Source organism: Taurulus bubalis (assembly GCF_910589615.1).
Source record: "Taurulus bubalis genome assembly, chromosome: 18".
Taxonomy (NCBI): domain Eukaryota; kingdom Metazoa; phylum Chordata; class Actinopteri; order Perciformes; family Cottidae; genus Taurulus; species Taurulus bubalis.
In genome coordinates, this window is record NC_136606.1 from 5,469,596 (window position 1) to 5,488,832 (window position 19,237).

The 19,237-nt window shown below is 42.6% G+C and overlaps 2 protein-coding genes across 4 annotated transcripts in view; one reads left to right on the forward strand and one right to left on the reverse strand.

Moving 5' to 3' along the window:
* The window catches only part of abi1a (abl-interactor 1a), a 41,608-nt gene extending 30,847 nt beyond the window's left edge, over positions 1-10,761 (reverse strand). For all 3 annotated transcript variants that reach the window (XM_079234542.1, XM_079234541.1, XM_079234543.1), the window contains exons 1-2: positions 10,628-10,761; positions 219-386 (exon numbers count right to left, since the gene is read on the reverse strand). In XM_079234542.1, coding sequence (XP_079090668.1) covers positions 219-386; positions 10,628-10,744 — 285 coding nt within the window. In that variant the 5' untranslated portion in view covers positions 10,745-10,761. The remainder of the gene's footprint in view (positions 1-218; positions 387-10,627) is intronic.
* A 1,529-nt stretch (positions 10,762-12,290) lies between these two features.
* Positions 12,291-18,741, forward strand: acbd5a (acyl-CoA binding domain containing 5a). Its single transcript, XM_079234222.1, has 13 exons — positions 12,291-12,356; positions 12,681-12,808; positions 13,029-13,149; positions 13,858-13,930; positions 14,021-14,138; positions 14,643-14,852; positions 14,945-15,136; positions 15,796-15,890; positions 15,981-16,188; positions 16,282-16,478; positions 16,971-17,030; positions 17,196-17,305; positions 17,406-18,741. The coding sequence occupies exons 2-13, from the start codon at positions 12,712-12,714 to the stop codon at positions 17,416-17,418; spliced, it is 1,494 nt and encodes a 497-aa protein (XP_079090348.1). The 5' UTR covers positions 12,291-12,356; positions 12,681-12,711; the 3' UTR covers positions 17,419-18,741.
* The last annotated feature ends 496 nt before the right edge of the window (positions 18,742-19,237 follow it).

Below are 19,237 nucleotides of genomic sequence, written 5' to 3' on the forward strand. Positions count from 1 at the left end.
CACAGCCAGTCAGACGCTTGTGCAAGACCGATACCAAATACCGACCATTAAAAAGGAACCATGGAGACTACAGAAGGCCTCGCACTGTGAAAATAACAAGAGTCTGTGTGAAAGTGAGAGGAGAAGTGGGAAGTGTGGGGTACCATTCTTCACAGCTGTATGGTCTGTGGTGTGTGTGTGTGTGTGTGTGTGTGTGTTTGTGTTTGTGTATTTCTGACCTGGGAGATGTGGTTGATGGAGGACTCCATGCGCCGCAGCTGCGAGGCCTGGATGTCCAGCAGCTGCAGTACATTGTTGGCTAAGGCATTGATCTGGTAGGCCACGCTGGCCAGGGACTGGGTGGTGTAGGCTTTGGTCTCCTCCAGAGCTTTCCTCTTGTCCTGGGCCTGTGCATGAAAAGGGATTAGAGAAAGAATAAATAAATAAAAAGATTGAATGGGAAACCCAGTTACGTTATTATCGCATAACATTCACATTCATCTTCTATCCAGGTCAGGTTTGTGATGGATTCGGGCCAACAGAGCAGCCACGGCATCCTTTTCCCACCCAAACGTTCACTCCCCAGATACCTCGCTCTCTCTCTGGGGAGATTTGAGATGATGTAACTCATCCTGCAGCAGCCATATTGGAGGCTCTGGGAACGGACTGAGAACAGCTAATTTGGCCAGCTTGATAGAATTTAACATACTTGGCATATTATTTTTATTTGTTATGACAAAGTATGATTTTGCAAGTCACTTTTGGGCTTAAAAGTTTCTGTTCATTGCTAGTACACTAAACAGTTTACTTTTGTAGCACCTTATTATGTTTGTTTGGTCACAAATGAAAAATGCAAACAGCTAACTGCACTAGCGACAAAAATAAGCTGAATATTTAGTGTGGCAAAAATAGAAGTGAACATATTGTTATTAAAAGATCGAGAGGAAGTACATTATCCTTCAGCTGTGGTTTTGAAAAGTCGGGTCATTGCTGCTGGAATTTGTTATTATTGCGAAAAGTACAGTGAACGTTTTCTACAAAGATTTTAAGCTAACGTCGCTACAAACTTTTAGCGGGGCACCTTGAATACTTTAGTAACTGTTTAATACTCAAAACATGTTAGTCCACCAAGTTTTGGTGGACTAATCTTTTATGTATTTAGTAGAAGCTCACATTAGCATTAAAAGGCCGCAAGTAGTTTCTACACTAAATTAGGTTGCTGGCTAGTTAGCTTAGTTGTTTGTTGGCTTTGCAGCTAACTAGCCAGCCGGTAAAGTTCTGATGCTTCTGAAAACAGGCCACGAATGTTTGATACTGAAAACATTTCGGCGTTTTTTTTTTTTTTTTTTGGTTTAAATGTATTCGGCAGAAGCTCATTTAACATTCGCAACAAAGACAATGAGTGGCTGGTTTAATAATGTTGACTGAGCTGACATAAGCTACAACCCATACTATTCTGGTACAGTTTGGGTTTTCCATTCTTCTTCAATATTATTGAGCAACACACCGACAGTCTCAAAAATTGGTTGAACCAGAGAACGTGCGGTAATGGAGCTCTGCACCGCACATCAAACAGGCTGATGAGAAGAGCCAAACTGAGCCATCATGTTTGATCTCTGCGGGCTCTTCCCAATCCCACCGCTGCCTGGAGGGCCACGCTGGGCTTTGATACCAGGCTGCCGTAGCAGAGGGGGGGAGGTGCTGGTGGAGGAGATCATTAGTGCTAGTCGTGGTTAGAGGGCAAAACATTTTGGTCATATTAAGAAGAGGGGCAAGCGGACGGGCAAAACAACAACCATGTCACCCACTGCATGTCACATTGCTGATTCCCCGTGGCAGCGCCTAACTAATCCCGAAAGCAATCCGTCCGGCTAAAACCCCCTGACCTGCAGGGCTGCTGCGCCGGGCCGACCTCGGCCAGGTTGAGGGGACGGCAGCGTTTGGATGCGTTTCTTTTTTAGCGGCAATCAGAGCAGCAGATGTGTTATGCGCGATAACACAACACACCGAGAGGGAGGAGAGATTCCTCCAGAGGGCCCCGGAGCAAAAGGTCCGTTCATTCATGTGCACACGCAGACACCTAGTAGTGACACTGCAACATGCAGCAGTGGTAGACAGAGTAACAGCTGCAGGGAAATGTACGACACAAAAAACAAACAAACAAAAACAGCCTTACGTGCATCAGCCATTTGTATATAAAAAAAAGCAAAGGGATGCAGTTTTTCCCCAACAGATTACTGGACAACATATGCTTGCCTGTGCAGAACTGCTGGCCTACATATAAAGCTGCCTGTGAGATTGTGTTTATGTTGCTGAAAACTAGTAGAATTTCTCAGCCATAGAATATTATTCCTGCAAGCGAATCCATTCAAAGTCCTAGAAAAAGAAATTGTAGAAGCGCTGCACAAAAAAATGAAATACCGACCATCACTGCGATTTACAATCCAAAAAGGCAACTGTAATATTAAACTGCACAATTAACAAGGGACACCAATTTTAGTTCCTGAATTTCAGTTGATGGGTATCTTGGCGTCTTCTGTTTTTTATACTAAACTGCTCGTGTATTCCTTTAACTTGGTTTTGTCAATATCTTGCAGCTGCAGAGCACAGATAAACAGCACCATTGACACTGCGGCTACTGAACACACAAACTGTAACATGTAAAGAAAAGGTCATTTGCACCCCAGATTCATTTGTAGAAACTCCGTATTAAAATATGGCGATTCGCATCGCAAATCGCAGTTTTACATTCAAAGAAACTGCACACTTAACTTGTTTTTGTTAATATCTTGCAGCTGGGAAAGTGCAAGAGACAAACAGCACCATTGATGCTTTCGGTCGCACAAATGCTGAACTGTGGCGTGTAAAGAAATACTATTTAACATCCTGCATTTCTTACAAACACATTCATTCAAGGTGGTCTGCGCCTCCACACAAAGCACGACATGTGATGTCGCTCAGGCCGAGTTGTTCAATGTCTGCAATTGATGCATTTTTTTTAAACGTGTCCAATCCTTTTGCACGCTCATCATACATTCTGCGTGAACGGTTGTTATTTATAAAACTGATTGACTGGCTTTCATTTTGAGACAAAAAGGGACATGGTTTCATATCAATTGAAGAGGAAAGAATGAGTGTGTTTTGCAACAGCGAGCCCACAACGATCACACATTTGGTCTCTCACCATCTCCAAGATGATGCAGCAGCACAAGATGACGAGTCTATATCAGTTGAAAATCTAGAGCTGTTAAACTAGGCCACCAAACACTATTAACAGTCATCCCTGCTACTAAAGTTTTTATTTCCCCAGTGAGCGCAGCCACAATTTAATACGATTTAATTGGTCAAGAAAGTAGAAACACTGAACGGAGAAACCTTCCTTTCCTGGTTTCCGTGAGGTTAAATCTTAAGCCTCTCGTGCCGATCATACAACTGTAATTCTTCAAATCCAGAGCTCAGTCGGCACGATCAGTTGCACATTTACTTAAAGAGTCAACACGCTCAGTGGTGAAGTCCGGCCCTTGAAATTCTCTGCACTTCTGGACAAACGGGCCCAAGCTGTACGAGCTGCCTCCGGATCTGACGCGAGGTCAGCGGTGGCCGTCGGGGAGGACGGATGAGACACTTGATTGCGTCGCCGCTGGCGGCATCTTAGTGCCGTCTGCTCCAGTTAAAGCCGCCGTCGTCCTTTCACTTGTTCACGCATCAGAAGGCGGACAAATCCGCAAACTAACCAGATTTGTTGTTCAGTGCCCAAGCATCTTTAGTCCCTGTGACTCCCATTGTCAACGTGGATACAAACAGAGATGAGACACTAGCCAAGAGGGGGAGGGGGGGGACAAAATGAGTGCAAGCTCAGTATGAAAAGGTAAATAACAGCCTTGGAGAGCTTGAGTGTAGTACACCACCACAGGAGATTGCAGAGAATGAGGTGAGCGCTCCCAGAGAGCTCCAGGGCTCCTGGGGCACTTCATCTCATATTTGTGAGCCGAGTAATGACAGAGACACTGCGGAATATCCAGGCAGAGTTAGACAGCCTGTCAGCACCTCCGCTGGGTTTTAAAACAGGAAAAAAGGGAGTTAAGAGGAATGCACGGCCCGTGTACACAAAGTGAGATTGTAGCTGGGAGCTGAGGAAAGATAGGTAATCAAACAGAGCAGAAACACGGGGCCGGCGAGGCCAACGTTCGACTGCAACCGCTGGATGTTCGTGAGCGAGAAGGGAGTGGCAGTCACAAGAATGGATGTGTTTCTTGGGAACCTTTTGAAGCGCTGAACTGGATAAATACTTAGAATTCGTTCCGTCACCCATCCAGTCTGGCAAGGTAACCAACAGCCAACAACCGCAACTGTAATGCAAATATGTTTTTGTTTTTTTCAGAAAACAAGGCGGTGCCAGGAATGAGTCTCAAAACTCAGAGTCGAGTTGGCAGTTTAACACTTCTAACTTGATGCTAACTTCCGGGGGGTTGGCTGAAGGAAAAGCCCAGACTTCCTCTCTTTGGAGAAAAAAAGGGGTCAGAGGTGGTGTAGCCTCCCCTCCACCCAGAATGCTGGAGCATAAATAGCAAAAGGACTAAATTAGTATTCCTCCGTGACTAACAGAAAATCTGACGAAGTAAGACATCAAAACTCAACTGAATCATCCCTCAAAGTTTGGCACAATGACAAAACTTCGCCCTCTTTACATGAAATAAAAAGGAGTCCAAACATGTATGAACGTTTGGCAATACATGGCGACATCACTCAGTGTGTATAGCCGACAACACATTTGAGTTCATGTGCTCCCACTTGTCCAAAGGGGAAAAGCTTTTTTTTTTTTAAACACACCTTCAGGAATGTTTGGAATCCTGCAACATGTAATCGGTCTCCAAAGTGTTGCTAGAGAGCTACAGTGTCAGGAGTGCACGGGGGAATAAAAACAAACAGGCTGTACCAGAGGAGCCGAGGATTTGTTTTTCCTGTGAACTGACAGGTCGGGCTAGAAAAAGAAATGGAAGGTGAACAGCAGCAGCGGTGTCGATTCTGGTCCGGAGCAGAACGGGTACGAGTCCGACTGGAAGGCCGTGGAGGTCGCGTGGCTCTTTGTATCGACCGCCGCAGACCGGACATGGCGCGCTAAGTGCGGCGGCCGAGAGCTGGTGCTCTCTGGGAAGCTGCATCGAAGTGGCTGTCTGACCGCTGACTGGGAATAAAGCGGAGAACCAGTACGGGTGAGATTAGAAAAGACGCGTTCAGGGTCCGATCGAGTGCGACTCCGGCTATTTCTTGGTCTTTTAATTCCTTCTGCCATAAAGCACTGTGATAAAAGTGAAAATAAACAGATGAGGACTCATCTTGTTATGGCTTCTGTCACTTTTTTATTACCGCTGCGACTGCAATTTGATGACATTTAAATGTGATCAGACGTGATCACATGGAAGGTCAAAGTTCACGTCCTTACAGAGAAGTACCGGGTCTCGTTCCCTTTATTTTGTCCATGACTACTGGTCAGGGGATCGTTCTACTCACCACTTACTTGGGAAATCAATACCGATTGGGGGCCACTACCGCAGGCAGCTAGGTGCATAAGAACGAACGTTTAACTAGTTTGAATTAAATCAAACACACAAAGCCTGAATCCTAAACTAGGTCGTAAAACTGGCGTTTTGCAGTTCATTCGCGGTGCTTCTGCTACGTAAACTGACAGGTAAGGTCATGTTTGTTCCCATGACAATGTCCCTGTACGGCAGTTACAGCCTCACCTTTGACAACCACGCTGTGGCGTTGAATCATAAAAATGCTTTACTTCTCAGTTAGTTCGGCATCGAGATTATCAAGTTCCCTCATTTTACGTCCGCACAGATAACCCTGACACTTTACACATCTAATATCTTATTGTTTTACCATGTTTAAACTTTTCTACATATTTCATGCATGTCATTGATTGACAAAAAAAGTATATATTATGAACATATCAAAAGTTCAGTATGGGTTAGATGCCAACAAAACTCAAAATGCACACCAGAAAACACCAGAAATTCTCTTTTAACATTGCAGTTAAAAAAAAATACAACTGATATCTTCTCAACAACCTATTCAAACTTTTAAAAATGAAACTTAGCGCCGGCACAAGCCACCTGTGGCGACGGACACGGCGGCGAAAGTGACTCTGGGACGTGTCGCGAATGAGTAAAAACCTGCAGACTTAACAACTTCTATTCTTCCTCGAGCGAACGTGAATACTAAGTCCTCCGGGGGCAGATGGAGGCTGACGGAAAGGCCATAAGGTACACCCGACCTTGAAGAACCGCCAGCGCACAATTAAAAATGCCTTCAGTATGTCGGAGAGGAGCCACAAAGGCAAAGTCTGCGCGTGGCGTAATTCACCTTTCTTTGGGGTCGACTTCTTAAGTGGTTCAGGCAGAAAGAACCTGAAAACAAACTGAGTTGATAAACAAATAAACACAAATGTAAATATATGTTTTTTTTCCAGTTTGCCGAGTCAGCTCGCTGACACAGAGGGTGTAAAATTGGGTGGATTATTCACACGTTTCAAGCTGAGCAGTGTGAAGAAGCGGACACTGCTTCCGTATGAGCCGGATATTTTTTTTTCTTAACTCCTACACTCCAACAGGACTGTGACAGATCAGTCCGACACTCAAACCAGCGCCCGTCGGCTGAGGGCGAAGGAGTGACAGGTGGTCAGAAAGGATGAACGGGTGCCCGTCTGGTGGGCCGGAGAGCCGCTAGGCCTCGACATGCTGGGTGAAAAGAGTGTGAGAAAGCTGGAGAAAAGAAGGACAGGACACGAGGCCTCAGAGTAACCAAGAGAGACAGAACTGTGTTATAGAAAAACATGAAGAAAAAAGAAGCCGCCTACTCCCTTCAGGGGGAGAAACTCTCATTAATTCACCTGGTGGAAAGCAGCACAGGACAGGTGCATTCAAAAAGGTGTCCGAGATAACCAGGGAGCTACCGGCATTCATTACGAACACATCAGCCGGCATTTCAAAAGAGTGAGTTTCAAAAGAGTGCTAATTTTGGAGCAGAACCAGAAGTGGGCATCGTGCTGGCTCAGCAGGCGTCACATGTCCTGAGCTTGCAACACTGCATCTGATCCGGCATATGACCTCGCCACTTCTATTTCCCCATTCCTGGTTACCGTATGCTGTTTATTCAACAATCAATTTCAAAGAAATATACCACCTACATGATGGAAAAAGTGTTCGATTATTTAAGCCGCCAAATGTGTTTGAAGCCGTCATAAAAGAATCATCTTGCACTTATACAGTATTTAGTTTTCTTTGTTCAACAGATGATTCATTTATAGTTTAAAAAAAAATAATCAATGAATCATTTTAAAAAAAAGGAAAACAATTCTAGATATCATTCCATATATTTTAATAGATCACATGATCATTGAGAGATTAATTGATCATGAAATTAAACTTAAAATGCAGCACAAAACTCAACAAAATTATAATGGCTGCTCAAAATATATATTTTTTTAAAAGCTCAAAGACAATCTGACCTGGTTTCAGGTGATGGCAGTTTTTGATAGTTTCCTTTTTCTATATTTAAAAAGTTTTCAAATTTCTTGTTCAGTCTTTGTCAGTACAAATCCCAAAGATATAATATTTACTTTCACATGACAAAACCAAGGCCGCAAATCTTCACACACCGGCAGCTGCATTTGGAAAAAAAAGTGAAATACATTTTCAAAAATCGTTGCAAATTGATTTTCCGTCAGTCAACAAGTCATTTTTTTAGCTCCACAAACATCAAATGCGGCTCGAGCCAAACTGATGGCACATGAACTACAGCGTTACCGTGTTTAACAAAGCAGCCGGCTGCCAACGTGACCGGGTGGCCCACTTTGCATACAGTGTGTATGCGTCCTTGTCACAGAGGTTAAACAAACTGACTTGCATCAATTAAACAACAAAAGAAACGCGAGTGGAAATATATAAACAGAGTAGAATATATAAACAGAAGCATATTAAAATACAAAACCCCCCAAATTAAATCAGACTAATGTAATCTAAAAGGGTGTTTGTGGGCTCTGTTATGAAGCCACTTCCTGACGCAGAGGGAAGGCATTTCCAGGGAGTCATTCTCCAGAGCCAACGGGGCAAACAGGAAACATAACTCTGACCTGTCGGTGTGTCAGAGACTACACACACACAAAACACACACGTGTGAAAACACTCCCTTGGACACACAAAAGTCCCTATCAAGTTGAGAAAGTGGGGCAGTGATCTGTGTCTTTGGTTAAACAGCGCTTTCACCATCTGCTTCAATCTGCTGAGCTGCACTCAGTCAGAAGAAGAAGAAGAAGAAGAAGAAGAAGAAGAAGAAGAAGAAGAAGAAGAAGAAGAAGAAGAAGAAGAAGAAGAGATGTAAATGTGAAGGAGGAGCGCTGAAAGGACGAGCGGATTCAAGCTGAGGCATGTTGATATGTGCGCGGTTTGCAGAGTGTACACAGTATTTGTGTGTGTGTGTGTGTGTTTTTTTCTATCAGAGGCAGAGAGAGAGAGAGAGAGAGAGAGAATATCTACAGCAGACAGAGAGGGATTATGAAAAGTGCACTGTTAGTCTGACACTCGCTTCACACGAGTGCCGAAAAGCTTAAAATCCTGATTTTTTTACATCAGCGCTTTTAAAAACAAGACGTTCTGCTAAAACAGAACAGAATCACAAAATGGGTTTTGACTCGTGAATCAAGATTGTTCTAGTTAAATGTTAGAGCCAATGCTGTACACTTCATCCACGGCCACATAAAAATGACTTTTTGTCAAAATGACTATTTGTGTACACGTTTTACACCATTCGTTTGGGTATTAGTGGAGATTTTTATCCCCATTATGAGCCAAATACAATTTTTGGATCCTCTTCTATTTACCGAAAGCAAACGGACATTAAAATGAGGTCAGTTAATACAAGAAGTGGCCAGAAGTGTCATTTTAGATGAAAAAGTGCAAATATCAGCAACAAACATGGGCTGCATTGGCAACTATGGTGGAGACTAAAAGATATCAGCAACTGGCCTTCAAAAATTTCCAAAAAACACTGTCGTGCTGCAAAAGATTTGCTCAAAAGACGACTACATGCCAATGCTTCTGCTTTTATAAAAGGCTTATCAATACTGTGTCGGTTTGGGGAATCCGTTTGTAACAAGATCCATAACAAAGATCCACACATGTATACCCCTGTATATGAACTACACATGATACATACATGCAGCAGCAGAGGGGTATAACTTTGTTTTAGGGCTCATGTGGGACAAAGATGACAACCTTCTCGTTCTGTTGTGTTTGCGTGGGTTACAACTGGCACAGAGCTCAGCTGCACAACGCCAAATCCCCGGAGGAGGACACAGAAAAAGACAAACCCAACTAAATTACAGGGAGTCCTGGGGGAGTACAGCTGGAGTGGACACACCCTCTCTGTAGCCGACACGGTGGGTTGACTTCCTGCTGAAGAAATGTTTTCCCACCCAACCACTGTTCGCCTGTCACTCAGTTTGTTCTCTGGCTTATTTTAGATGTGGTTTACCACGAATATGTCATGCTAAAATGTTCGTTTTTTTTAAAGATCTGTGGTCATTGTGACACCGTGGTTGAGTTTCATTATGACACACATTTACATGCAAATAATCCTTAAATTACTTTAATTAAATAGCTACTTTATGTAAGAAGAACTGAACTAAAAGACAGATGTGAAGCTACATAAAAGGGCCGAGCTGTTCCCATGAATAAGTTGAGAAAAATCAATACCTCCAACCTTTATTGATCAACTAACAATGGCATTGCATTCCTCAACCCAGCTGAATGATCTTCAATGAGCTCTCTCCATTAAGCCTGGGCAAAAAACAAGGGGCCTTCCACAGATTTCCATGCATATATTATGTTTTAATGTGGTATTAGAAGCTGTTTATTAATGGCTAAAGAATCACGCAGCAACAATAAAAGACATTATAGCATTTCCACTGAGTGCTTACAAGCCCATAATGTAGACACTATATGCCTGCACTGTAATACCCCTGTAGTATCCCAATGGGGACCTTTTTGTGGTATTAAATGGTGAGTTTAATGACCCTATGGACTGTAATGGACTGATGTGTTACTATAATATTCATGCAGACGTGTGTAGTGTTAGCGCGACGTTTAGTTTCCCCACAAATGTAGTTAAAACATTTTTAAGCAACGTCCGCGTCAACTAAGGCGAAACAAACTGGAGTAACTTTCTTTGTCGGTGTCTTTCAAAATCAATTTAAAACAAATTGATGTATTTGGCAGCTAAAACTTGCTGCTGTAAAAAAAAAAAAAACACACACACACACACAGGCCTCCCTATCAGCAGTGAGAGTGGGAGCTGTTTTTTTTTTTTTTTTAACCGACCCAGTGTAATACTAATATGAAAAAGTAGACACACCCTCTGTGTAAACGGGATAAATGTGATTAATGGTGCGGACTGATGCTCGATGGAGAAATGTCCCACAGTTATGAAAGCATCCAACTGTTCGTACAAAGCTTTGGGCGGAGGGGATCGTTTCCAGCTTCTTTATCCACATTTCCTGTCCCAACAACCGGTTCAATCCCGAGCGTTTCGCGACCAAAAAAAAAAAAACGGCGGTTGAAGATAACGCGCGAGCCAACTCTCTTACCTGAACATAGTTGTTTTCGCAGTAGTCCGCTACTCTTGTGAGGTTTTGGTAACTCTCCACGAGTGCTCTTTTACCGGCAGGAATCTCTTCCTCTAACAACATTTGTAGCTCTGCCATCTTACATCTCCCCGCAGAGCCTCCCTTCCCCTCTGCCGTCCCTGTGATTGAAACGGCAAACCAGCTCAGCTCTGCTTACAGAGAAAAAAAGAAAAAAGATCCTCCGCCTGCTATTGTGGGATTCCTGCCCTCGCTTTGGCGTAACCTTATTCCCGAAGATCGCGTGTGCTGCGGAGGAGTAGTCACTCTGTGGTTTAAAAGCGGGACCAGTTGTGTTACACAAGTGCATTCTTGTGAAATATGTTTCGCTGGGAGGGAAGTACATAGAAAATATGAAGGGAAAACACAACATTTACAATAAAGAAATACATAATATAGAAACACATATAATACAATGCACTGAATTGGTGAAGAGTAACTAATTGCATGACGTATTTCAGTGTTCTGCAACTTTACTGTATAACATATCAGAGGTAAATATGGTGCTTTTTACTCTGCTACGTTTATTTAATATCTTTAAGTACTTTGTGTGTTCGGATTAACAGACACAAATATAATCAGCTATTAAATTATGACTTAATATTAGGAAAGACATAAGCTATGAAGCAGATAAAGTAAGTACAAGTAGCTGAAATAACTTCCATCCTTATCAGCTGCAAAAGTATAGTGATGCACACATTACTACATAAATGATCATAATATGCAATCTTATTCTGCAATGGGCCACCCTGCATAATTATGCGTTGGTACTTTTTGTATATTTGAGTGCATGATTGAATATTTCTTTGACCTCCAGTCTATGCTAAGCCAAAGCGGCATTCATCATTATTATTGAAAACTATGTATTAGTTTTTTTTTTTAAACATTTAATGAACATAAAAGACAAAATAAATTAAATAGCAACAGAAAGGTCAAGGTCCCCATGGGGCAAACATGACTGCATACATTATGAGGGTGGGATTTCTATTTTTATATGTTCAGGGTTACTTTGCTAATTTTCAGAGAAAAATTTATATTTTGCACTTTTTTGACTATTGTTGTCTTTAATGTCTTTTTTGTCTTTTTTTTATATTTATCTTGTTTATGTATATTGTGTATAAATACAAAGAGCTAAGTGAAACCGGAGTCAAATTCCATGTATGTGTAAACAATAAAGCTGATTCTGATTCTGATATTTGTAAATGATTTAGGCATCATTCATGTCGATTGATGAACACGTTAATGAACTCTTTTCTTATCTAGTTATCTTACAACGATTTGCGGTCCTCAGAAATTAAGACACAGTGAGATCTCCTGCTTATTTGCTTCCGTCTACCATCACACTTCCAAGTGTAGAATAAAACATGGATCCTGACTAGAGCATTGTGGTAAATGTAGTTTTACATAGATCTGTAGCTATGGTGGCTTCACGTTATGAATTCGACAGCACTTCTTACAAATCACCTCTTCATAGTTTTTTTATTTACTCAGCCTACATTTTCAATCTCTCCACCCGACCGTTGAAGCAGACGCGAAGGATTGTGGAGCTTGTAGGAAAATATCGACAAGCAGTCGAAAACTACAACTCCCATACTACACCTACGTCTGGCTTCATTACACCGTTCATGGCGTCTGGTCGAAGGCTAAAGACGGGTCTCCTTCTGCCAAACAGATAAAGCCGTTGACTTTAACGGTAAGCGCGAAGGGTTTCCAGGGTTTCCGTCGACAGCACGTCACGTCGTACGCCGTTTTTCAGCGCAGGTATCGGGGGGCATTTAATGGCGTGTCGCATAGCAGACGATGTGTCCTAGTTAGATACACAACCGTGTCCTACCGGTGGCGACAACAACAACAACAGCAACAACGGCAACTTACAAGTTTAGATAACGTTAGTAGACATAACGCTGTCAACGTCTGGATTTATACGTTATAATTGCTATAAATGCGGCTGTGAATGTCGGGTTATTTAAGTTGTTGTCGTGCGGTGTGTTTGATGTGCTGTGTGTTTATTTTGTAGGTGTTTGTGTTGACCGTCTCGGTGTGACACAATGGAGGTGGAGAGCGTCAGAGTGGACGACGAGACGCGTCTGACCCTGCTGAGGTTCGAGGCCGCCGTCAAAGTGATCAAGAGTCTGGCCCCCGATGGTGAGTTAACGGCGTCAGACCCGGTTAAGTCCCTTTGGGTTCACGTTAATCCACTTTGCTTGCAGTGTGCAGAGATTTGTAATGCGGAACCACTTCCGAGTGTCTTGTGTTGTCTGGGAGCTTTTACACAGATGCACAAGAGACTGACAGCGGTAGGAATAAGTGCTTATAAAGCAGATGTTTTCAGTGTGAAATGTCCTTTTTTATTTCCTCCCCTCAGGTCCCTTCCAGCCCTCCAATGACATGATGCTCAAGTTCTACAGTTTCTATAAACAAGCCACTGTGGGCTCGTGCAATATCCCCCGACCTGGCTTCTGGGACGCGGTTGGCAAAGCGAAATGGTAAATGATTAAAGGAAATATACAACCATATGTTGTCATTGTTGCCCAGACGTGTACAGGTTTTTATTATGTTCTTTGTGCCACGGGGGAAATATTAGTGTGTTTATTTACGCTAATCTCTGTGGTTTCTTCTATTACGACTTTCTTTCAGGAGTTTGTCCTTCAAGGGTCAAGCTGACTAAGCACAAGTTGCATTAATACAACAGTGTTCGATGACATATTTATTCTGGAGGAATCGTGGAGTGTTGGAATTGATTTGCTCACATTGCGCAACTTGTTGCTTTTGCCCCACTTCGACTCGGGCATGTTGTGCACAGTGAGATCAAATTCCCTCCACTGGGTTTTCTGACTGCCAGCTCCTCCGTCTTTAGCCTCATGTTGTGTGAGGTGATCTCTGGACTGTAACCTCTAACCCACTTTTGCTGCACGTTTCTTTTTTCCTTCCCCCACATGGCCCCGTTTCATTTGTGAAAATACGTGGTCATGGAATAACTATAGTTACGAGTGATTCGTTACATTTGTGTCGCCCTCTGACCTTCAGCTGACAAAGAGCACGATTACCTCAAACAAACTGGCCTTTTTGACAAAGTTGAAACTCCAATCTTGATGATTTAGACACTTTACACGTTGTTACACGAGTAACGTGATGTGATAATTGTTATAAAAACAGTAATAACAATACAGTTTTTATTTAATCTGATGTTTCAGGGATGCATGGAGTTCTCTTGGAGACATGCCAAAAGAAGCAGCAATGGCCGCCTACGTTGATGAAATTAAGCTGGTATGTCGCTTTTACAGGAGATTCAATCCGTCTTATTGTCCAGAAATGGCCACATTCTGAACGTGTGAGCGTGTTTCTGTCGGTGCGTAGATCCTGGAGGGCATGCCCATGACGGACGAGGTGGAGGAGCTCCTGCGCGTCCTCGGCCCGTTCTACGAGCTGATCGACGAGAAGAAAAGGATCACACAGATATCAGACCTGAGCACAGGTAGGTTTCAAGCGCCGCTCTTTCACTGTTGTTTGTGATGTCTACAACAGCATGCGGAGCTTAACCTTTTTTAATTTTGTATTATTTGCCTCTTTGTCATATGTTTAGCCCGTTTGACACTGTTTGCTAGGCAACTGGAAGGCAAGTACATCCCTGTGTCAACATTTGAGTCCAGTGGTAGTTTGGTATTTGTCTGGTGTTGTAGCTCAGATGCTTTTGCCGCTTATTAGCAGTGCTGTCAAATGTAGAAACTTTTCTTTTGATTCATAAAAATCTTAACTGAGTTCCTGAAACTTACTTGACAAAAGTAAGATTTCCTTTGACTCCAAACAGCCTTCCACGTAGTATACAATGAGTTGACATCTGTGTCTCTAAACCTCATGTAAACCAGTAGTTTTTGTTATTATTATTATGTAGATAAAAGTATTAGTAAACGTATCCTTAAAGGAGGTGTTGTATTTTGGTATATGTGGTTTTATAATTAAGCCCTGTTTCTTTGCACAGGGTATGGCACTATGTTGAATTCAATGCCATCAAAGAGCATCGCAAAGAGCATCGTCAGAACGATGGAAATGAACGGCACCCTGGAGACTCGTCCTGCCAGGCTGAAGTCAGCGGAAGAATCACAAGAAGAAGAGGTGGAAGAAGAAGAGGAGGAGGAAGAAGAAGAGGAGGAGGAAGAGGGAGAAGTAGTGATACGGGAGGTCAGAAAAGGTAGAAAATTTATAAAACACCGTGTCAGAAAATATTGTCAGGAAAACGTTTAGTTGACGTGCTTGTTTCTCTTCGTTGGGGCTTCATTGCAGACAAGAAATCCGCAGCTTCTCAGCCAAAGAAGAAAGGTTCAGCCAGGAGACACAAGGCGCCGCTGTCGAACGGCAAAGTGGCCAACGGGATCACCCACCTGACCAACGGCCACCATTCCAGGGCCGCCGTGAACAACGGCATCTCCCAGGAGGGGTCGGTCGGAGAGACCCTGCTCAACGGTCACCACGCGGGTAAGGGAGCGTTTAAATCTTGACTGAGGACTCTGTACCCGCCTTGCCCCTCTGCCTGCTTCGACCCAAGCTGGTGTGTCAGCGCACCACGTGATCAGATAATCTGATGAGCTCCATTCCCATTTTAACACTTCACCTCCTCCTGGGACACGTTTGGTGGACTAAATGAATAGCTTTGTTTAAAATGGCACACAAAGCTCCCAAATTAAGTGAACGCTGCCTCCCTCCATGTCACTCTTGTTATCTACGGTTGACTCTGCATTGCAATGCTGAGCTTTTATTCAGGGTTCGTACGGTCATGGAATTTTAAAATGGTTATTTCAACGCCTGGAAAAGTCCTTAAAAAAAAAATATGTTTGTGTCGTTCATTTACGCTGAGTTTGAAATAATTAATATGCTTTTAAAAGAAAGACGCTCAAAATATAAGCAGGCGTACATTCTATCTTTAAATGTTTATTCTTTTAATCAAACAATTGTCTCATTCATTTGTGTCATTTAAGGTATACTGTATGCTTTGGAATTCTTATTGTTAGTTTAAATACTATATTTTCTCACTTTTTCATGTGTACACCGAGATTTCACAATGGAAATTTGGTTTAAAGTCAAGGAAAACCTTTGGTCAAAATGTGTATGAACCCTGTTTATTGTGCTGGTCTCAGATCCCGGTGTCGAAGTGTCTGGTTCGAGCCACCTGGCCAGCGACTCAGACAGCGAAGTCTACTGTGACTCTGTGGACCAGTTCGGCCAAGAAGAGGCAAGTCAACAGCTCGAAGCTCCTTGTTTAGTGCAGTGGACTTGGCTCTCGTCACGGACTCCGTTTTTTAATGCGCCTCTTCCCCCCCAGAGCTCGGAGCACAACCGCTCTCTGGACGACCTGGACGAAGAGGAGAACCACGGCCTGCCGCCTCTGGATGAGCCGCAGACAGATGTTCACGGCGCACCGCGGGGCATCAGGTGTGGAGGAGAAGACGGAGAGAACGGTGGCGCAATGTCACAGAGACAGAGGCTGAATGCAGAAAGGCCGGACAGCTCTTTGAGCAGAAGAGGACGGGGTAAGCGTGTCTTTTATTTTTTTTTACAGGGCGAATAACCTCGTTTCTACTGTGTGTTTTTTGTGGTCATTTTAATAATATCTGTGTTTTTAGGCTCTCATGGCGGCGGCTCTGGATCTCTGATGCCCATGTACGGTGGTGGCGATGGGGACGGGGACCGCTGGGGAGGAGCTGAGACGCCTGGAGGGAGCCTGAATGAGCAGATAGTGGTGGCGTTGGCCCGACTGCAGGAGGACATGCAGAGCGTCCTGCAGAGGCTGCAGACCCTGGAGGCTCTGACCGCGAGCCAGGTCAGACATGTCATGAATATGCAATAAGGGCCCCCAAAACATCACATTCTGTTGTTCCACCTTCTCTAATATTTAAACATTTAAATACGTCAATTTGAGCCTGAGAGATTCATTTTTGTATTTATTTTTTTACTATCTTGTAATATTTTAGAGATCAAATGCTCAAAACAACTTCCTGGGACTACTCTTGTGTTTTTTAAATTGAAAGTAAAAGCATTCTAAAAATGATCAACATTCACTAACAGTTGATGAAATTGCCAATGTATCAAAAGTAGGTGGTAATTTATTAATTTAGTATTCCTCAACCGCGTGTGTAAAACTATCATATTAAGGTTTTCAGGACAGAAGATAAGGGGTTTGTGCTTTGACTTTTGGAAACATTAAGGACCGATAATAACTCAAACATACCTACTTTAATGGTTTTTACCTTTTTTTCTTTTGACAAAAGTTTATGTACTTTTATTTTTTAAATGTATTTCTTGCTCTCTGCAGGCAAGATCAACGTCTCTCCCTGCAACGTACGCATCAACCCTGGGGAGTAAGAGGAGTCAGGTAAACCTTTTAAGCTACATTGCACTTTAACAAAAATGATGTACCTTTTTAATTATACACCAAAACAAGTTTCAGCTAAATTACATTTTTTACGATCATTAGCGGAAACTAAAAAGATTTCGACCCATTTTAATATGAAGTCATGCTGATTGTTTTCCCTCCTAGAAACCATCCTGGTGGCCTTTCGACATTTCTCCGACCAGTTTGGCCTTTGCCGTTATTTGGCCATTCGTGGTCCAGTGGCTTATTCGCCTGTACCTGCAGAGGAGGAGAAGGTATTATTTTTCCAAAATAATAAAAGTTTGAATTTGTCATAATAATTAAAATAAATAAATGTCCACTGTAACTCCTTTTCCTTTTCCTCACTCTTCCAAGGCGCATCAACTGAACCGGATCTCGCACAAACACCAATGGGCATCGACGATGAAGAGGAGTCCTCCTCACGTCTCTGGTTGGGTTGCTAACAGCTGTAACTCCCCCCTGCTTTAGACTCACAACCCAGTAATTTGCTTTTGCACTATAAAGAAGGCACTAGAGTGAAATGAGAGTGAGAGGAAGATATACTGTGGATGTGGAATCAAATGGGAACATGAATGTATGGAGTGTATACAAGCTTTTCAAGACGCCGCCCCTGTACTGGGCTCGTTGTCTCTTTAATGACTGGTTTTGAGAGGGGGAACATACAGATGTGATGTTGTTAGCGTGTTTATAAACCTGAACGGCGGCAGTTTCTCATTTACTTCCATACCTAAGGCTGCGTTGCACATAAAATAAGCCCGATACGTTGTTGTTTTAAGCGTACCGCTTGCTGCGGTTATAGATTTTCACGATTATCTTTCATTAGTTGCCCAGATAATGCTGCTATAATAATATAATGTGTTGTTTAGAAGGGGATGATTGAATGTAACAATATATTGATGTGTGAGATTCTTTTAAATTCTGATAATTTAATATTTATTGCTTTTTAGCCGGCTCAAACGAAGACGTGACTGGCCAGATTTCAGCCGTACAAATGAGTTTAGCGTGGCCGCTAAATGTTGCGTGTAGGTTAGACGTCATGGTTTCATCACCCGCCCTGCTGCGTATTAGTCTGCGCTTTACATCAAAGAAGTGCTCACCATTTACCGCCGTTTCTCAGATAGAAGAAGTGCCTCAACATCTGAGGGTACATTAATACTGTAGGTGTCATTATGGCTTCTCGCATTCACATACTGTAGCATAACTGTTCCAGCACAGGACCAAATCAACATTAATCATACTACCTAGTGACTCATGAAGTGGTGATAATCTCAGCCGTCTGATTATTAATATAGAACAAGTGTCACCGTGTTGTTTACGCTGTCGAGATTTTCTCTATTGTATCATTTTAATGTGATGTAATATGTTTGTACGAATATTGTGGAACGATTTTGTGTGAGTGATAGTATCAATAATGGTTGAGATCTATGTAAATTGTATACAATAGCTGTACAGTTCAGATTAAAATGCAGTATTTTAATTGCATTTCCATGTATTAATGATATAGAGTACTATATAATGGACACATGTTTGCATCTGCAATAGCACTAATATTTCCAGAGCCATTATGTTTTAATAAAAAAAGTAATAATTTACCTTTCTACTGAAATGTGCTAAGGCTTCTCACCGTCTCTGCCTGTGGACAGAGCGGTGTTTGCATGTGATAATCAAAGCCGCAAAATAAAGTTTTCATGAAGTATTTTAATTTGTCCGAGGGATTGTTACATTTTTGGGGGGAAATTAGTTTATGCGCTTGTCTTTCTGAGAGCGAGACTTAAAACGTCTCCATGTTTGTGCGGTAAAAATGCACAAAGCTTTGAACAGAGGAACAGCCAGCTACCGTTTTAAAGCCATAACTTGTTTTTATACTTTGAATGGGTTTTAATAAACAATATCGACTGACAGAGCCAGCTGAGCTAGCAGTAACTAGAAAGTTAAGTTAGCTAGCTAGGTACTAGCTGTAGCTAGAAAGTTAAGCTAGCTAGCTAGGTACTAGCTGTAGCTAGAAGGTTAAGCTAGCTAGGTACTAGCTGTAGCTAGAAGGTTTAGCTAGCTAGGTACTAGCTGTAGCTAGAAAGTTAAGCTAGCTAGCTAGCTACTAGCTGTAGCTTCATATTCCACAGACAGAAGTAAGAGTTGTCGATTTTATCATTGAACTCTGTAATAAAGCAGACTCGCACTGTCCTTTA

Bases quoted from the DNA above. Each gene is read 5' to 3' on its own strand.
- acbd5a (XM_079234222.1), top strand. From the start codon at position 12,712: ATGGAGGTGGAGAGCGTCAGAGTGGACGACGAGACGCGTCTGACCCTG. The intron at 13,150-13,857 runs GTAAATGATTAA...CTGATGTTTCAG, and splicing joins GCGGTTGGCAAAGCGAAATG to GGATGCATGGAGTTCTCTTG. The intron at 13,931-14,020 runs GTATGTCGCTTT...GTCGGTGCGTAG, and splicing joins ACGTTGATGAAATTAAGCTG to ATCCTGGAGGGCATGCCCAT.